This window comes from Rhinoderma darwinii, chromosome 8, assembly GCF_050947455.1.
Source record: "Rhinoderma darwinii isolate aRhiDar2 chromosome 8, aRhiDar2.hap1, whole genome shotgun sequence".
Taxonomy (NCBI): domain Eukaryota; kingdom Metazoa; phylum Chordata; class Amphibia; order Anura; family Rhinodermatidae; genus Rhinoderma; species Rhinoderma darwinii.
The window spans coordinates 80,918,021-80,933,186 of NC_134694.1; the positions used below are offsets into that span (position 1 = coordinate 80,918,021).

General features: G+C 41.2%; 1 protein-coding gene across 1 annotated transcript in view; it reads left to right on the forward strand.

Annotated features, from left to right (window-relative positions):
* ATG4A (autophagy related 4A cysteine peptidase) overlaps positions 1–11,102 on the forward strand; it is a 41,649-nt gene extending 30,547 nt beyond the window's left edge. Inside the window, exons 6-13 of the mRNA XM_075835800.1 lie at positions 79–151; positions 244–323; positions 1,652–1,839; positions 2,830–2,908; positions 3,743–3,888; positions 4,836–4,892; positions 6,696–6,807; positions 9,821–11,102. Coding sequence (XP_075691915.1) covers positions 79–151; positions 244–323; positions 1,652–1,839; positions 2,830–2,908; positions 3,743–3,888; positions 4,836–4,892; positions 6,696–6,807; positions 9,821–9,882 — 797 coding nt within the window. The 3' untranslated portion in view covers positions 9,883–11,102. The remainder of the gene's footprint in view (positions 1–78; positions 152–243; positions 324–1,651; positions 1,840–2,829; positions 2,909–3,742; positions 3,889–4,835; positions 4,893–6,695; positions 6,808–9,820) is intronic.
* Positions 11,103–15,166: the final 4,064 nt, after the last annotated feature.

Here is a 15,166-nt window from a genome sequence, read left to right on the forward strand (position 1 = left end):
CATTTTTAAAGACATTTAAAACAATATTTGCAGATCAAATATAACTGTGTACTTCTTTATTTGGGGGTAATAAATCAGCACAGATGGGAGTTGGAGAAGGAAAGTCTATAGGAGAATGGTTTGGACCAAATACTGTGGCTCAGGTTTTAAAGTAAGTAAATCTTTCCTTATACCCTCCATTACATAATATCAATTAGTTTGAACATTAATTGAGAAGCTTGTTGTTTTTCCTCATATTCACAGGAAACTTGCTCTGTTTGATGAGTGGAATTCACTAGCTGTTTATGTTTCAATGGATAACACCGTGGTCATTGAGGACATAAGTAAGTTACACTTTGATAGAACCCATGTATTTATCTGACAATTCAAGCTGATCATTAAACATTTAAGAGCCTACAACCGAAGTACAATCTCTAGCCATCTTTCAAAACAAGTGTCTTTAGCACCCATTTTGAGAGAAAGAAATGTAGAAGACTGAACCAAAATAATAATAAACATAAATGAAAATCCCTAAAACAATATGAATTTACAATATCACTAATAACATAATAATATGCTAAAACCTCTTTCCGCATAACACCGCAATAGTAGCTGGCAGGAGCGGTAGTTCGGCTGACAGTCATAGCTGATTCCCGCTCCTCTCACGGTGGAGATCAGAGAGACCTCTGAACTCCCCTGTTTAACCCTTTGAGAATTAACCAAAGCATAGAGGATGTATAACAAAAAAAAGTTTTTCATATTCGTTTAGATTAATTGGAGACAATAAAGCGTAACTAAACTTTAAAAAAAACCTATAAAATGTCATAGTGACATGTCAGAAGTTTTGATTGGTGGGAGTCCGAGCACTGAGACTCCCACCAATCGCTAAATTGAAGCGTCAGAAGCAAGTGGTGTACCGGCTCATAGACTTTCTATTGAGCCTGTACACTGCTTAGCAATTCTGCGGCTTTGTTATAGAGATCGGTGAGGAATCTCCGTACTTGGACCCCCACCGATCAAAACTTCTGACATGTCAAAAGTTTTTTTAAACGTTTAGTTACCCTTTAAATAATAGAGATATTTAGTATCCCCATAACCATAACAATCTGTACAGTACATTTATAACACTATTTAAAGAGGCTCTGTCACCAGATTATGAGTGTCCTATCTTCTATAACAACAGTGGTTTTTATTTTGAAAAACGATCATTTTTGAGCGAGTTATGAGCAATTTTAGATTTATGTTAATTAGTTTCTTAATAGACAACTGGGCGTGTTTTTACTTTTTACCAACTGGGCGTTGTGAAGAGAAGTGTATGACGCTGACCAATCAGTGACCAATCAGCGTCATACTCTTCTCAATGTTCTAGTGGGAAGAAAACAAAATCCCCATATGTTAGCTGATAGGTAAAATAGTAATCATTGTTAGACATTTTTCTGGATTTGTTGTCAGTAATACCATTTCAGAACAGTACAACAAACCACCTCTCAGGCCAAATAACCTGCTTACACCATAGATACTACTCAATGACATAGAAAATGCCCATACGAGGCACTCAGTTAAGTGTCATGTTAAGAATATTTATAAACATTGTGATTATCTTGTTCTCACTCTGCTTCACATTGTATCTAATGTATTAGGACTGACTGAGGTGGTTGTTTCATTAATGTAGGGAAAATGTGCCGCCATCACCCTCACCGCCGGAGTACAGCGCAGAGTGAATCTCTCACATACCAAAGTGCTTGGAGCAGAGGTAGAGACACGTCACAGCAGTGTTCTGCATGGAGGCCTCTGCTGCTAATCGTACCACTGCGGCTAGGAATTAACCAGATAAATCCTGTTTATATTGATGCTTTTAAGGTAGGTTCTCTCCCATTCCACTGTTTTCAGAATTGGCCAAGTTTAAGGAGTAGTCTGGTTTGTTGTTTTTGGATACATGTGTTTTGTGGGACAACCCCTTTAAAGTGTCTAGAAAAAGAAATGTGGCTAAGAGAAGTTATAAAATGCGCCGGATTTATATATGGCGCGCCCTATTTTTTGGGCGTAAAATATAGGTGTAAAGTATGCCAGCCATGAGGTAGTATAAGGAAGAGAAAAGTGCCTAACATGTCTAGCTAGACGTGGCAAATTTATCATACAGCGTGCACCACTGATTAATTTGGCGCAGTTCTGGTGATGTTTTAGCCTGTCATTCTTTAAGACAGTATTAATAAACCTCCCACAATGTTTCCATGACATCGGGTTTCAACATTTTAAATTTACAATAAAGTTTTTGTTTTCTTGATCTTTCTCTAAAACAAAATTTGTCTAAGGCACATAATGCGTGTAGTGTTGAAATATTAAAGGGGTATTCTCATCTTCGACATTTATGGCATATCTATAGGATTTGCCATAAATATGTGATGCGGGTCCCAGCGCGACCCTCTCTCCTCTAGGTTCTCGTGTTGATTCTGTGGCTAGCAGCCGCTGCACCAGGTGAAACGGGTCGGGAGACCCCTGTTCTCGATTATAGATGCTGGTCTCCGAGCTAGGACCCATATATATTAGACGTTTTTGACAAGTCCTATGGATATGCCATAAATGTCTAAGTTGGGAAAACCCCTTTAGCATTTTTCAAGCTGATATTGTTTATTTAAAATAACTTTGTAGAGACATTTATTTTCGTTAACTTAAAATTGATCTTTTTCTATATGATGTTCTTTGTGCTGTCTAAAGATATTGCAGTATTGTGAAGACATAAGCTGGCCATACACATAAGGTATAAAACCCGATTTCGAGTCGATCTCATATGTTTGGCCAGCTTAATATTCATAGAAAATACGTAAAATTTTCATTGCTTTCTCTCCACAGGAATGTTTTCAAATGCCACAATCACTAGGAGCTTTAGGTGGAAAACCAAATAATGCCTATTATTTCATAGGCTTTTCAGGTAAGCGGTTGATCAACTGTGGGACCGTGCTTAAAATACGGGGATGTGCTCATCCTACTGTGGGATTATTTTGCAACCTGGTTTTTAAAGGCTATGTACACCTTTGAAAACTAAGAATTATTTCAAAAAAAAATCAAAAAAAAATCTGTGTGTTTTGGTATTTTTACTTTTTCAGATACAGCTTCCTTGTATCCTGTATACAGAGCAGCTGTATCTTGCATTGAAACCTGTATCCGTCAAGTCAGTGGCACTGACGGGTTCAGTTCATAACTTTGATGCGGGCACTGCACAAGTACTGCCACATACCCTAAAAACTATAATCAATAATCAACAATAAAAATTGGGTATGTATGTTGGCAAAATAAAGATACTGTGGTAAATTAAATAGATTTGTTTTTCTTTTAAGCACATTAAACCACACTTACAAGATTTAAAAGCGTTTAACATGGCCAAACAATAACACCCACCAAACCACCGATCCCCCTCAACACAAGCTGGTACTCAAATGACCTCATGGTCTACAAGCATAAATATGTATGGATAAACGAAATATTGCGTCAATATGACAAGTAATGTGTATAGCAATGTTACTAATTCTGGGGATCAGGGACAAAGATGCCCCACGCGTATCACCACAACATGCCTTCCTCAGGGATTGTGGTGATACGCGTGGGGCATCTTTGTCCCTGATCCCCAGAATTAGTAACATTGCTATACACATTACTTGTGATATTGACGCAACATTTCGTTCATCCATACATATTTATGCTTGTAGACTATGAGGTCATTTATGTATTTACATACACCTTATTAGTGCTTTCTATTTTTTTGAAGGGGATGAGCTTATTTACCTGGACCCTCACACAACGCAGACCTTTGTGGATACAGAGGAAACGGGTACAGTGCAGGATCAAACTTACCACTGCCTAAAAAATCCTAACAGGATGAAGATTCTGAATCTGGATCCCTCTGTGGCATTAGTAAGTAAAGGAGTCTGACCCATGCTTCATTGAAATAAAATGTTGTCAGGACATGCCCATATTCATGTTAAAGGATCACTTTATAAGATGGCAATAACACCTTAATTCCCAGTCACAGATCTATCGGGTTCTGCTATAAATCAGACAGCATGACATCACTGATCAAAACCTAAATATTAATTATAAAGTCAATATATTTTTAACATCTGCAATCCAGAGTAATGCACAAGTGTTATGTTTAGCATCAATTATGTGATTGGTTTGTGATCTGCTTGTTAAGAGGATCTGTCCCCAGTTTATTAATTCCCTATATCCTAACAAATATAATAGGCGCTATGTTGCTGATAACTACAGTGTCATTTGTTTTTCAAAGCAGTTTATTATTTGCAAAGTTTTGTGCATTTTTCTAAATATGCTAATGTGACTATACTTGCCTAATGGGAGGTTACTCTTTCTTTTCACTCTGGGTGGTGTAATGTTTTCTGTATGACGCTGTCCAATCAAAGTCATACAGTTCTCATCTTCCCAGACCAGCAACACAGTGTGATCTTATAGTATACAGCTTCCATTCCATGTGGTGCCATATGAAAGATTAGAATCTCATCTTTTATATGCCACCAGAACCACAGATATGGCTATTTGAAGTGACCCCTCCCTCCAGCCTCAGTCTCTCACTCGGTGTGAAGGAGCTTCAAGCTGATAGGACAGTGTCAGAGGCTGTGAGGAGGCTCCACCTCAGGAGAATCGCTGGTGTTGACACCCACTTGTCTAGTATAGCCTCATTTGCATAGAAAAAAGCTCATAACTTTTAAAATATTAAACTTTTTTGGACACAATTTTCACTAGCATTATCAGTGTGACAGCGACTATTATATTAGCTAGGAGATGGAGCATTACTAAACTAGTGACAGATCCTCTTTAAGTCTGTTTTTTGTTATATTTCCTAGGGATTTTTTTGCCAGGAAGAAGCAGATTTCGATACTTGGTGTACTACTGTAGAGAAGGTAAGCATTTAAATATATATATTTGTCTTTAAAGGGGTTGAACAAGAATATGGCCTTATAAGCATAGTGACAATAATGTGCTAAGAAAAAAGAATAAACTTAGCCAAAGGACTTAGTTTAAAATGATGTTCAGTGTCCATGATGCCGTGGCTGTATTGTTTAGGGTGACGTTACGTTCATTTGTTGTTACGACATAGTATGGCCATGGCTTTTTGGCAATAGGGCCCCTGAACAGAAATTTTAACACAGCCCTATTGGCAAGTTCTTTTTCTATGTTTGGCACATTACAGACACAAGTTTTATGTAGCCATACTCTAAACAGCCTTTCAAAGAGATAATCAAAGTACATTTGTAATTTACATTTGGAGTTTCTGTGGTTCAGACACAGCCTTAAAGGAAGGGTGTCGCGAAAAAAACATTTTTTATATCAATTTGCTTTTAGTGTTTTATTAAAAAATGTTTTATTTATTTGTGTGTTTTGTGTTTTTACTTTTTTTATTTTTGCACTTTTTCTTGTCTATGGGGGCTGCCATTTTTTTTCTTTCATCTCTGTATGTGTCGATTAACGACACATACAGACATGGAATACGGCACATACAGCCCCATAGTGAATGCGAACGGGAGCCGTTCCGTTCACTATGCTGTATGCCGTCTGTGTGGGAACGGCGCATGCGCCGCTCCCACACAGTCCAAATGGAAGGTCTTCGGCCGAGCGATGTCCGGCGCCATTTTCTTGTGGACCGGAAGCCGCGGCCGGACAGTAAGATTACTACTTCCGGTCGCGGCTTCCGGACTTGTGCACTTGGAGCGAGCAGACGGACCGGACGGACCGGAGGGAGCGGCGGTGGCAGGAGCTGGTAAGTTATGTCTGTGTATGTAAGTGTTTTACTGTGTGTTTACTACTGTATGTAAACCTACTACACTGTGTGTTAGCTCAAAAAATGGCGGCACACAGTGTAGGAGGTTTGACCGTTCAATCCCCTCCTTTCACCTGGCACTAGCCAGGATAAAGGAGGGGGGATTCTGTGAGCTCACTAGAGCGAGTGTGTTTTCTCAAATTTTGCAGCATAAAGCAATGTGGTTGCTTTACCACATGCCATGCTGCAATTTTGGGAATTGCTCCATCTAGTGACCAGCACTGGGAAATGTTATAAATTAGAATCTAATTTATAATATTTCCTGACTCGTGAAAAAATTAAAAAAATTAGAACAATGTTTAATCACATATACACTAACTGTTTAACTAAAGAAAACATTTTTTTTTTGTAGCGACACATTACCTTTAAATAGGCAATCTCTCCCTTCCTGCTCAGGACTCCCCCCTGAGAGTTATTGCTCTGGTGGACCTGATACGCATGTAATACTACATATTCCCTGTAGGGGTTGCTACAGTCATAATGAGCAGCCAATGGCGACTTCCTCCCGCAAAATTATCTATTTGCCAGGGGACTTGCTGCTCTCATATTAAATGGGTGGTCTGTGATAAAAGAACCCATTTAATTACATCTCCAGGTTTCATCTGCTACGAAAATTGACATGGAGCTGCTAAGGAAGGTAAGCTCTTTTTGGGGGGTGATAGGGGTGATCGATCGGGCAATCTCTCGGGCAAAAATGTAATATCTGAAAATGTGTTCACTTCCTGCTTTATTTTTATTAACACTTTGTAGCCAGGTAGAAAATGTGCAGATTGTTAGGTTAGCTAAGCAACAACAATCTAACTAGACTTGTATTTAATTTTGGGATTCATATAGGAGATTTGGACAATTGTTTATCCTTAATCAGATGCTTTATTTTTATCTCCAGGAAATTTTAAAGAAGCAGAGTCTACGGATGTTTGAATTGGCACCAAAGCACCCTCCCCACTGGCCTCCATTCATACCACCAACAAAGCCAGAGGTCTCCACAACAGGCGCAGGTTAGTTGGCAGAAAGACATTGGCATTCTGTGACTATCAATTATATAATCCTTTCATGTTTATATTTATTTTGTGGTTGAAGTTTTGTGAATTTTTTTTTCAAAACTATTTATACAATTTCCTATTTTCCTATAGTCTCCTAAAAAGTGGCTAATAGCTAATACTGAAATTTTAAAAAGAAAAAAAATAGAAAATATTAGCAAGGACTTACAGTAGGTGTTTTCTAACAGATCTTCTGGGAAGTGCGAATGAAAGTGTTTTTCTTAGTAGCTCCATAACCAAAATGTCAGCAGATATTGTGGGGCAATGACATAAAAAAGGTCACAGAGCTCAAATGATGAAGCTCTTCCTAGACAGATTTCCAGAAGTATTCCACTGCCTGAAGCATCTGCCTTCTTTCCCAATATCATTTCTTCAAATTAGAGAAGACGGAGTTCATAACTTAGGACTGAACAACCCTACCTACTTTGCTTAGTTTTGTACTGGACAATTTTTCACACTGGTTATGCTGCTACCCGACTTGTGTTGCGCTGATCATCATGTGTGTGCGTTTTTTAATGGGTCCCTTCATCACTTCCATAGCGTTTGACATTTTGTGGATAATTTTTTTCTCAACAGAATTATATTAAATATAGCCTGTTGCGCTCTACTAAATCCGGACGATCCTTCTCTCGTTGTCCATAGGAATAAGGATTTCTGGCGTCTGCAGCTATTTGCACCTCGTTTTTCTCCCAAAAAGCTGTAGGTGTTATACAATTACTGACAGGAAAAACAAAACACATAGGGCAAGACTGCTCTCCAACACCATTTAAAGAGCAAAACCTGTAACTGTACTCAAGGTTCATTTTTGTTAAAATCCTTAAAGGAGTTGTACCAGAATGGACAATTATCACGTATCAACAGAATAGGTGATAATTGTCTGATCGCTGGGACCCCCACCGATCGTCAGAGCAGAGGTCCTGAACACCCTGGTCCTCCTCCACTGCACAGTGAGGAGGAGCTTGACTGGAGCGGCAGCCGAGCATGGGCCCGCTGCTCCTTTCAATATCTAAAGAATGATGGAAACCGCCGAGCACTGTACTTGGCTGGTCCGTCAGTCCTATACACTTTGAATGGAGCTGCAGCACGCATGCTTGACTTCTTTAAATTATACCAAATAAGTCCACACAAAAAAATATAAAATTTGTATACAATAACCTTCAAATAAACCCTACAGGTGGGTTTAATGGTCTCCTTGGACGCTACAAAGGCGTTTGATTGAATATTCTGGGGAACAAGACAAGGGGTCTCCACTGTCCCCACTGTAATTCTACCTTGTGTTGGACCCTTTGTCTTCTTAGATTAGATGAGATACTTCAACCATCAGATAGAGGAGGGGGGACTATTGCTACCAAACTTAAAGGGAACCTGTCACCAGCATTTCACCTATTAAACCAGCAATACCTGGTGGTAGTGGGTGAAAAATCATTTCTATATAACCTATAATTGTCTTCTGTAGCTTTATTATTCAGTTTTTTTTGTGTTCCTACGCCGTATGCAAATGAGCATAAGAGTCATATCTTCCTTTGAAAAGAGTAAAATCTTCGTGTGAAAAGAGTCATATCTTCATTCCTCAAGTCTTTCCAAGTTTACCCCAACTCCTTACATTTGATTGACAGCTTCTCGCCTTCCCCTAACACACAAAATCCCACCCTGGTGCATTGATGTCCTCTTCTGAGGTGTGCGCACAAAGGGCACCGGATTATTATTATTATTATTATAAAAAGCACAATGATTCTATGATTAGTGAAATTGTGGGGAACAGTCAGGGAAATTGAACGTTTATAAGGTTTGACAGTAAAATCAACCCACCGGAACTACAGACAAATTGTTTAAAGAGAACCTTTCACCTGCCCATACATGTGCAGCATGTAATAGTCAGGGCTTCACAAACACGGTCTCACTTTACTTTTTTTTTCCTATCTTCCTCCGTTATTTAAATATCGGTGCCGTTATATTTGGCGCCTGATATGTAAATAAGCCCCTGAACTGTCAATGGAGTGTTTCTATCTAACTAACTGGCAAGGGGGCGTGATGTCTTCGCTCTGACACTGTCCAATCCGCTACGGACAGTGTCCGGGCGGCTTGCGCTGTGTTCCATCCCGCGAGAACACACAGACTGAGAGAGCGCTCTCTGCAGAAGGGGGAGAGCAGAGACAGATGACACTGCCAGGAGCCGTGTGCTGTCTGATTTATGTCAGAAACAGAACAGCGTCACAGCCAGCTATGTGAAGGAGTTCCACAAACTCTACAGCAACAAAATAGTAGGGTCTTCTTAATTAAGACTATTTAGAAAGTTTCTTCATTTTGCATTTAGGAAGCAAATAATCAGTAAAAAAAAAATCTGCATAAAGGTGTCTATAACCTTTAAAGGGTTATTCCCATCACAGAAAGTGATGGTCTTTCACTTGGATATGCCATGACTTTTTGATTGGTGGGTTCCGAAATTGAATAGAGCTACGTTGCCGTTCCATACTCAGCGGTGCTCCTGGCCAAAAACCAGCTAAACCAGCACTGTAGTCCCTTTGTTTTCTGGATTGGTGGGGATCACAGCAGTCTCTCCCCTACCGATCAGAAAGTGATGGGAATATCCTTTTAAAGTCCGTTTGGGGTCTCGCGTCCTCTGGGGGATGTTACTTTTGTGAGTATCATAAATATATGGTTTGACTCTTTGAATGGTATTGGAGTAGTCTTGCACTATGAGACTTGCTTTCTTTCTCTGCGATTCTACATCATAGCTTTTTTTTGGAGAAAGACTAGATGCAGATATCGGCAGATGTCAAGAATCCTTTGATCTTTCCAGGGAGAAAGAAAGGTGGATTGTCAGCTTTCTGTACCTTTTATTGGAACTGGTAGAGCGCATCAGACTGTATTTTATATATTGACATTGGAAGAGTAGACATTTTCGGGGGGGGGGGGCTGCACCCAGTTTTAGTTGGTTGCAGGTGAACAGACTATTTATCTTTCCCAACAGAACTAATTGAATCCACCGATAAATTATTTGAAGAGGAGGAGTTTGAGATCCTGACCGTGTGATGAGGTGTCACGTGTTGGCCACCAGTGAACATATCGCTGATACAAGCTTTGCTAGCCAGAAAGTGCCTCAAACACAGCGGGAACGAGCACAATACGGGGGGAATTGGACTAATGGCAGGATCTGTACGGAAACCTCCATGGAGAAAATCACACCGGTCCTTTCATGCTCCTGGGATGACACAGCGGAGTCTTTACAGCCGCACTGAGATGGTTGTCAGATACTTGTGCTGGACAAAGTTGTTGCAAGCCAATGTATTCTACAGTATATCAGTACCAGCAATGGTTTACTGTCTCTCTTTCAATACCCTGACCTATAGTATCTTCAAGTATTCTTCTGTATTATTTAACACTTCCATGCTGGGAATAATGTAAGTCATTTTCCTGCAAGATTCGTAACCATTATTTGGGATTTCTCTTCATTGACCTTTTTCCATGGAGGGTGTTCTGTCTTATTTCCTCTCTGATATTGATGCAATGTACAACGTATGTGAAGATCCAGCCAGCATTCTGTATTCTATTTTTATGTTGCAGCGTCTGAATGTTGTCTAATAACTACGTTGGGTGAGTAATGTTTTTTTTTTTTATAGCTCCAGCAGTTTGTAAAATGTTCTGACAATCACTTATTACACTTGTGCCAAGTCACTTACGCCAATCCATAGCAATACTGTTGAGCATTGGTGGAAGGAGCCCTCTTTTACGCAAAGACGAGGGATACATTAGGCCTTTGTTTTCTTGAATCCGTTCAGCAGCAAAAGACACAAATGTAATTGTAGCTTCTTTTTGTTACAAATGTTTACTCAAAATGTACCTGTTGTTTACATACAGAGGAGTCGGACATTTTGGAGGTTGAAACGATATTCATTCGGATTTACAGGCTACATTTTTAATGAAACAACCTATAAAATGTTTGTTCCCCCTGCGTGCGGATGGCAGAAACACTGATAAATGCTTGTTTTCTACAGACTAGAACAGAGAAGGATTATTTATTTACATACAATACATTGAAACAGTAGGATTTTTCTTCTTCCGCACTTTTTTATATAGCTACATAGGTTTTGGAGCATTATGCTGTTAAATTAATGTGGAAAAAGTCAACTTGGTGCGACACAGAGGTAAGCAAGGCAGTGTTTTTTTTACTTTTCACTACATAATAACTTTCCTGCACTCAGGTTTGTTTTATTACGCATGAATAAATAATTAAATTGTGTTTTATTCACAAATAGTGTGTCGTAGATGTCGTCTGAAATCCCCACATTTGTTTTCTGTGGATGAAATATGAATATGAAATCAGTGTTAGATGAGGTCCTAAGAAAAGCACAAGGTTTTGTGGGAAAATACAGAGGCTGGCAATAGAAAGAAGAGTTGTCAGAGGTGAACTCTGCTGGTGCCGCCTATGCAAATCAATCAATCAATCAGAAAGCCAAAAAATCCTTTCACAGAGATCTAGATCATCTTCATGACCGCTTATTGTTGTGCTGCCTTAATTATGTTTGCATCTATGACCAACTTCACTGATGTAAAGATCCTTTTACACGGGCCAATGATCGGACAAACTGGGGGGCGTGGCTGACTTCCGCCGCGAGCAGTCGCATGCTGTGAGAGCTCCGTCCCGGCTCCGGTGTTTCTGCATTAATCCTGCTGTAAAACTTCCCGCAAAAACTTCTTGAACGTGGGGCAATCGCAGGCACAGTAGAGGAGAGCTCAAAATGAGCAAGACACGCAATTCGGCGGCCGCTGACCGCCTTAAAGAGTTCGCCAGAGCAAGTAGCCATCATGGCGCCGTTACTCCTGGACAGCAGCATGACGAGGCGGACCCTCAGGGAGATGAGGATCCGGAACCATCACTGAAACAAGTCACAGCACAGCTCCTGACTGCTATACGTGAGTCTACTACTTCTCTTACTGGGAAAATAGATGAGGTTAAGGTGGACCTTGGATTGATGCGTCAGGATCTCCAGAAGCTAAGAGACCGGGTTCGTGATACCGAAACTCGGATCTCGCAAATAGAGGATGATTCTGCTCCTGTGGCGCGGCAAATCGGGGCCTTGGAAAGGGCTGCAGAAGCATGGGCGCAAAGATCGGATGATCTTGAGAATAGGATGCGCAGGAATAATGTTCGTATCCTGGGCCTGCCAGAGCGTGCTGAAGGCAGAGATCCAGGGACATTTATGGAGCAATGGCTCAAAGATACGCTGCCTGATGCTACACTGTCTGCGGCCTATGCGGTTGAACGAGCACATCGCGTTCCCGCCAGACCACCACCGCCAGGGGCCATGCCTAGGCCTATGTTGGTTCGCTTACTCAGCAGCAAAGATAGAGACGCCATTTTGAGAGCTGCGCGCCAAAAAGGCCAGATCACACACAACGCCGCTACGGTCACGATTTTTCCAGATTTCTCTGCAGCACTCCAGAAAGCTCGAGCTACATTTGTCGGCATTAAACGACGGTTGAGAGATCTTCAGATTCAATACTCCATGGTCTTCCCAGCACGGCTCAGAGTTGTACATCATGATAAATCTATCTTTTTCAATACTCCGGGAGAGGCTGACGAATGGCTGAACAGCCGAAATAACCTAGGCCCCAGACCATGATTGTGGTTTTACTATCCGACACCTAGAATCGTGGACACGGAGACTCTGGGACTTTTGTGGAGCTGAGGACTGCTCCGGGAACTTTTATTATCCTCTTCTCTTGACGTTGATCCAGGTTGCTGCGTTGTGGTATAATATATGCATATCTGATACGTTTTCATTGAATGTATGCTCTCTCTAACCACTGTATTTTACTTTTGCTTATATTGTTGATATTGGATTGGGATTGTCCATGAATGGGTTGCTAGACCGATCTGAGGCGACTAGATACTCCATATTATTGCGGGTTCTAATGTGACGGGTTGTATGCCTGTCTTATGTGGGTTGGAGACGCTGGAGGAGGGAAGTTGGAGTAATAGTCTGTGTGGAGTTTCCAGTCTCACACAGGCTACCCCCGTGATTCAGAAGGGATATATTCCCCTAGTTCGGAAGATTTTCTTGATAGGGCGACTGAGTTCACCCTCCTACTATTGTTGTTTTGTTAAATCTTCTACTTTTGTATTTTAAGGATCGTTCATTTAGCGGTGCATGATGTTTCTAAGTGTTATGTCTTGGAATGTGCGGGGACTGGGAGAGCCACGTAAACGCAATCAAATCTTCTCACAGATCAGGGCAAGAGGCCCGCAAATAATATGTTTGCAAGAAACGCACTTAATGTCAGACACTATTAAATTTATGAGGAAGCCATGGATACAATGGTCAGCTCACTCCACGCACTCCTCATATTCCAGGGGGGTCTCCTTGTTAATTCACAAGTCCCTAAGGTGGGAGCCAGGAGTTATGCAAAAAGACCCAGATGGGAGATATATTTTTGTACATGCCTGGATAGAGAGTCATCCTTTTGTCATACTGGGTATTTATATTCCCCCGACACAATCCCTAGCGGTACTATATGAGGCAGCCAAATTTGCATCAGAGTATCCCCAAGCTACGGTCCTCTGCATGGGAGACTATAATACTGTAGCAAATCCTACATTGGACAGATTTCGTCCGGATGTGGGGACAGATCCCCCCGGTATAGCTAGACCCCCTTCTTTATTGCTATTTCTGGAAGAGGTGGGATGGCATGATCTATGGAGGTATATGTGGCCGGATGTTCTAGAATATACTTGTTATACCCCGGGGAGAAATGCATTGTCCCGGATTGACTACATTTGCGGTAATGTACGAGCATGTTCGATGCTCTCATCTGTAGAACATTTACCCCGGGTGTTTTCTGACCACTCCCCTATGATGGTTAAATTGGTCACGTCCCAGAGAAGGAGCCATATCTGTAGGAAAATACATCCATTTTGGTTAACTCAATTTACCCAGCAGGATCGCATTCCCGATCAAATTCATATTTACACACAGGGCAACGGAAATGGTACAAATCACTCAGCTTACTGGGATGCATTAAAAGCCTATTTGAGGGGCTGTCTCCAGTCCTCCATTTCTTATATTAAAAAGGAATCGGTTAAAAGGGAACAGGAACTAGCTAACTTCTGCAAGGTACTAGAGGCCACTTATGTCTCGGACCCATCGGAGAACAATAGGGTCAGCTGGTTAAAAGCGGGAAGACAATATTTGCTGTATTTGACGGAAAAAAGCAAGCGTAAAATGTTCTTTGCAAACCAGAAGTATTTTGAACAGGGAAACCAATCCAGCAGCCTGTTAGCACACCTCATCCATCAGAATACTTCCTCCCCAGCTATCTTGAAAATTAGAAGCCCTAATGGGGTTATTCTCACTGCTACGTCAGATATACTTTCTGCATTTTCTGATTTTTACAAAGACTTATATGTCTCTAGAACTACGGAAACGGCAGAAGAGTTGCAGGTATATTGTGAATCTGTCCCCTGCCCCTCTATAACTAATGAACAGAGTCTCCTACTTGATAGTATGATCACGATAGAAGAGCTGAATGAGGCAGTGACTGATATGTCTAAGGGGAAAGCCTCGGGACCGGATGGAATACCTTTAGAAGTTTATTTGAAATACCAAGAGCAGTTACTCCCAGAACTCCTTCAGACCTACCATAAATCCTTGTTAGCGGGGTCCCTGCCCGACTCCTTCTATGAAGCCACAGTAGTGGTGATACTTAAACCAGATAAAGATCCCTTGGACTGTTCTTCCTATCGGCCTATAGCATTACTTAACGTAGATTATAAAATTTTAACTAAGGTATTGGCAAATAGACTTAATGGTATTATGCCCTCTATTATCCATCCTGATCAGGCCGGGTTTATACAGGGGAGAAGTACGTCGGACAACCTACGCAGAGTCCAAATTGTTTCTCAGATTGCATCGCGGCAGGGTGCGGACTGGGCCTTGGCATCTTTGGATGCAGCAAAGGCCTTTGACTCTATTGAATGGCCATATCTACTTCAAGTTCTGCGGAGGTTTGGATTTGGCCCTGTGTTCTGTCATTGGGTCTCCTTATTGTATCTTCATCCCAGAGCAGCGGTGTTCTTAAACGGACAGCTCTCCCCATACTTTGATTTGGCTCGTGGTACCAGACAGGGGTGTCCGCTTTCACCTTTATTATTTGCAATCGCTGTAGAACCCTTAGCTATTCGACTTAGATCGGATGTGGTTTACCGGGGTATACCCCTAGACTCTGCGGAACACCGAGTGGCATTATATGCTGACGACCTGTTGCTATTTATGTCATCTCCTGATGAGTCCCTAGATGAAGCAATGACCATAATTGA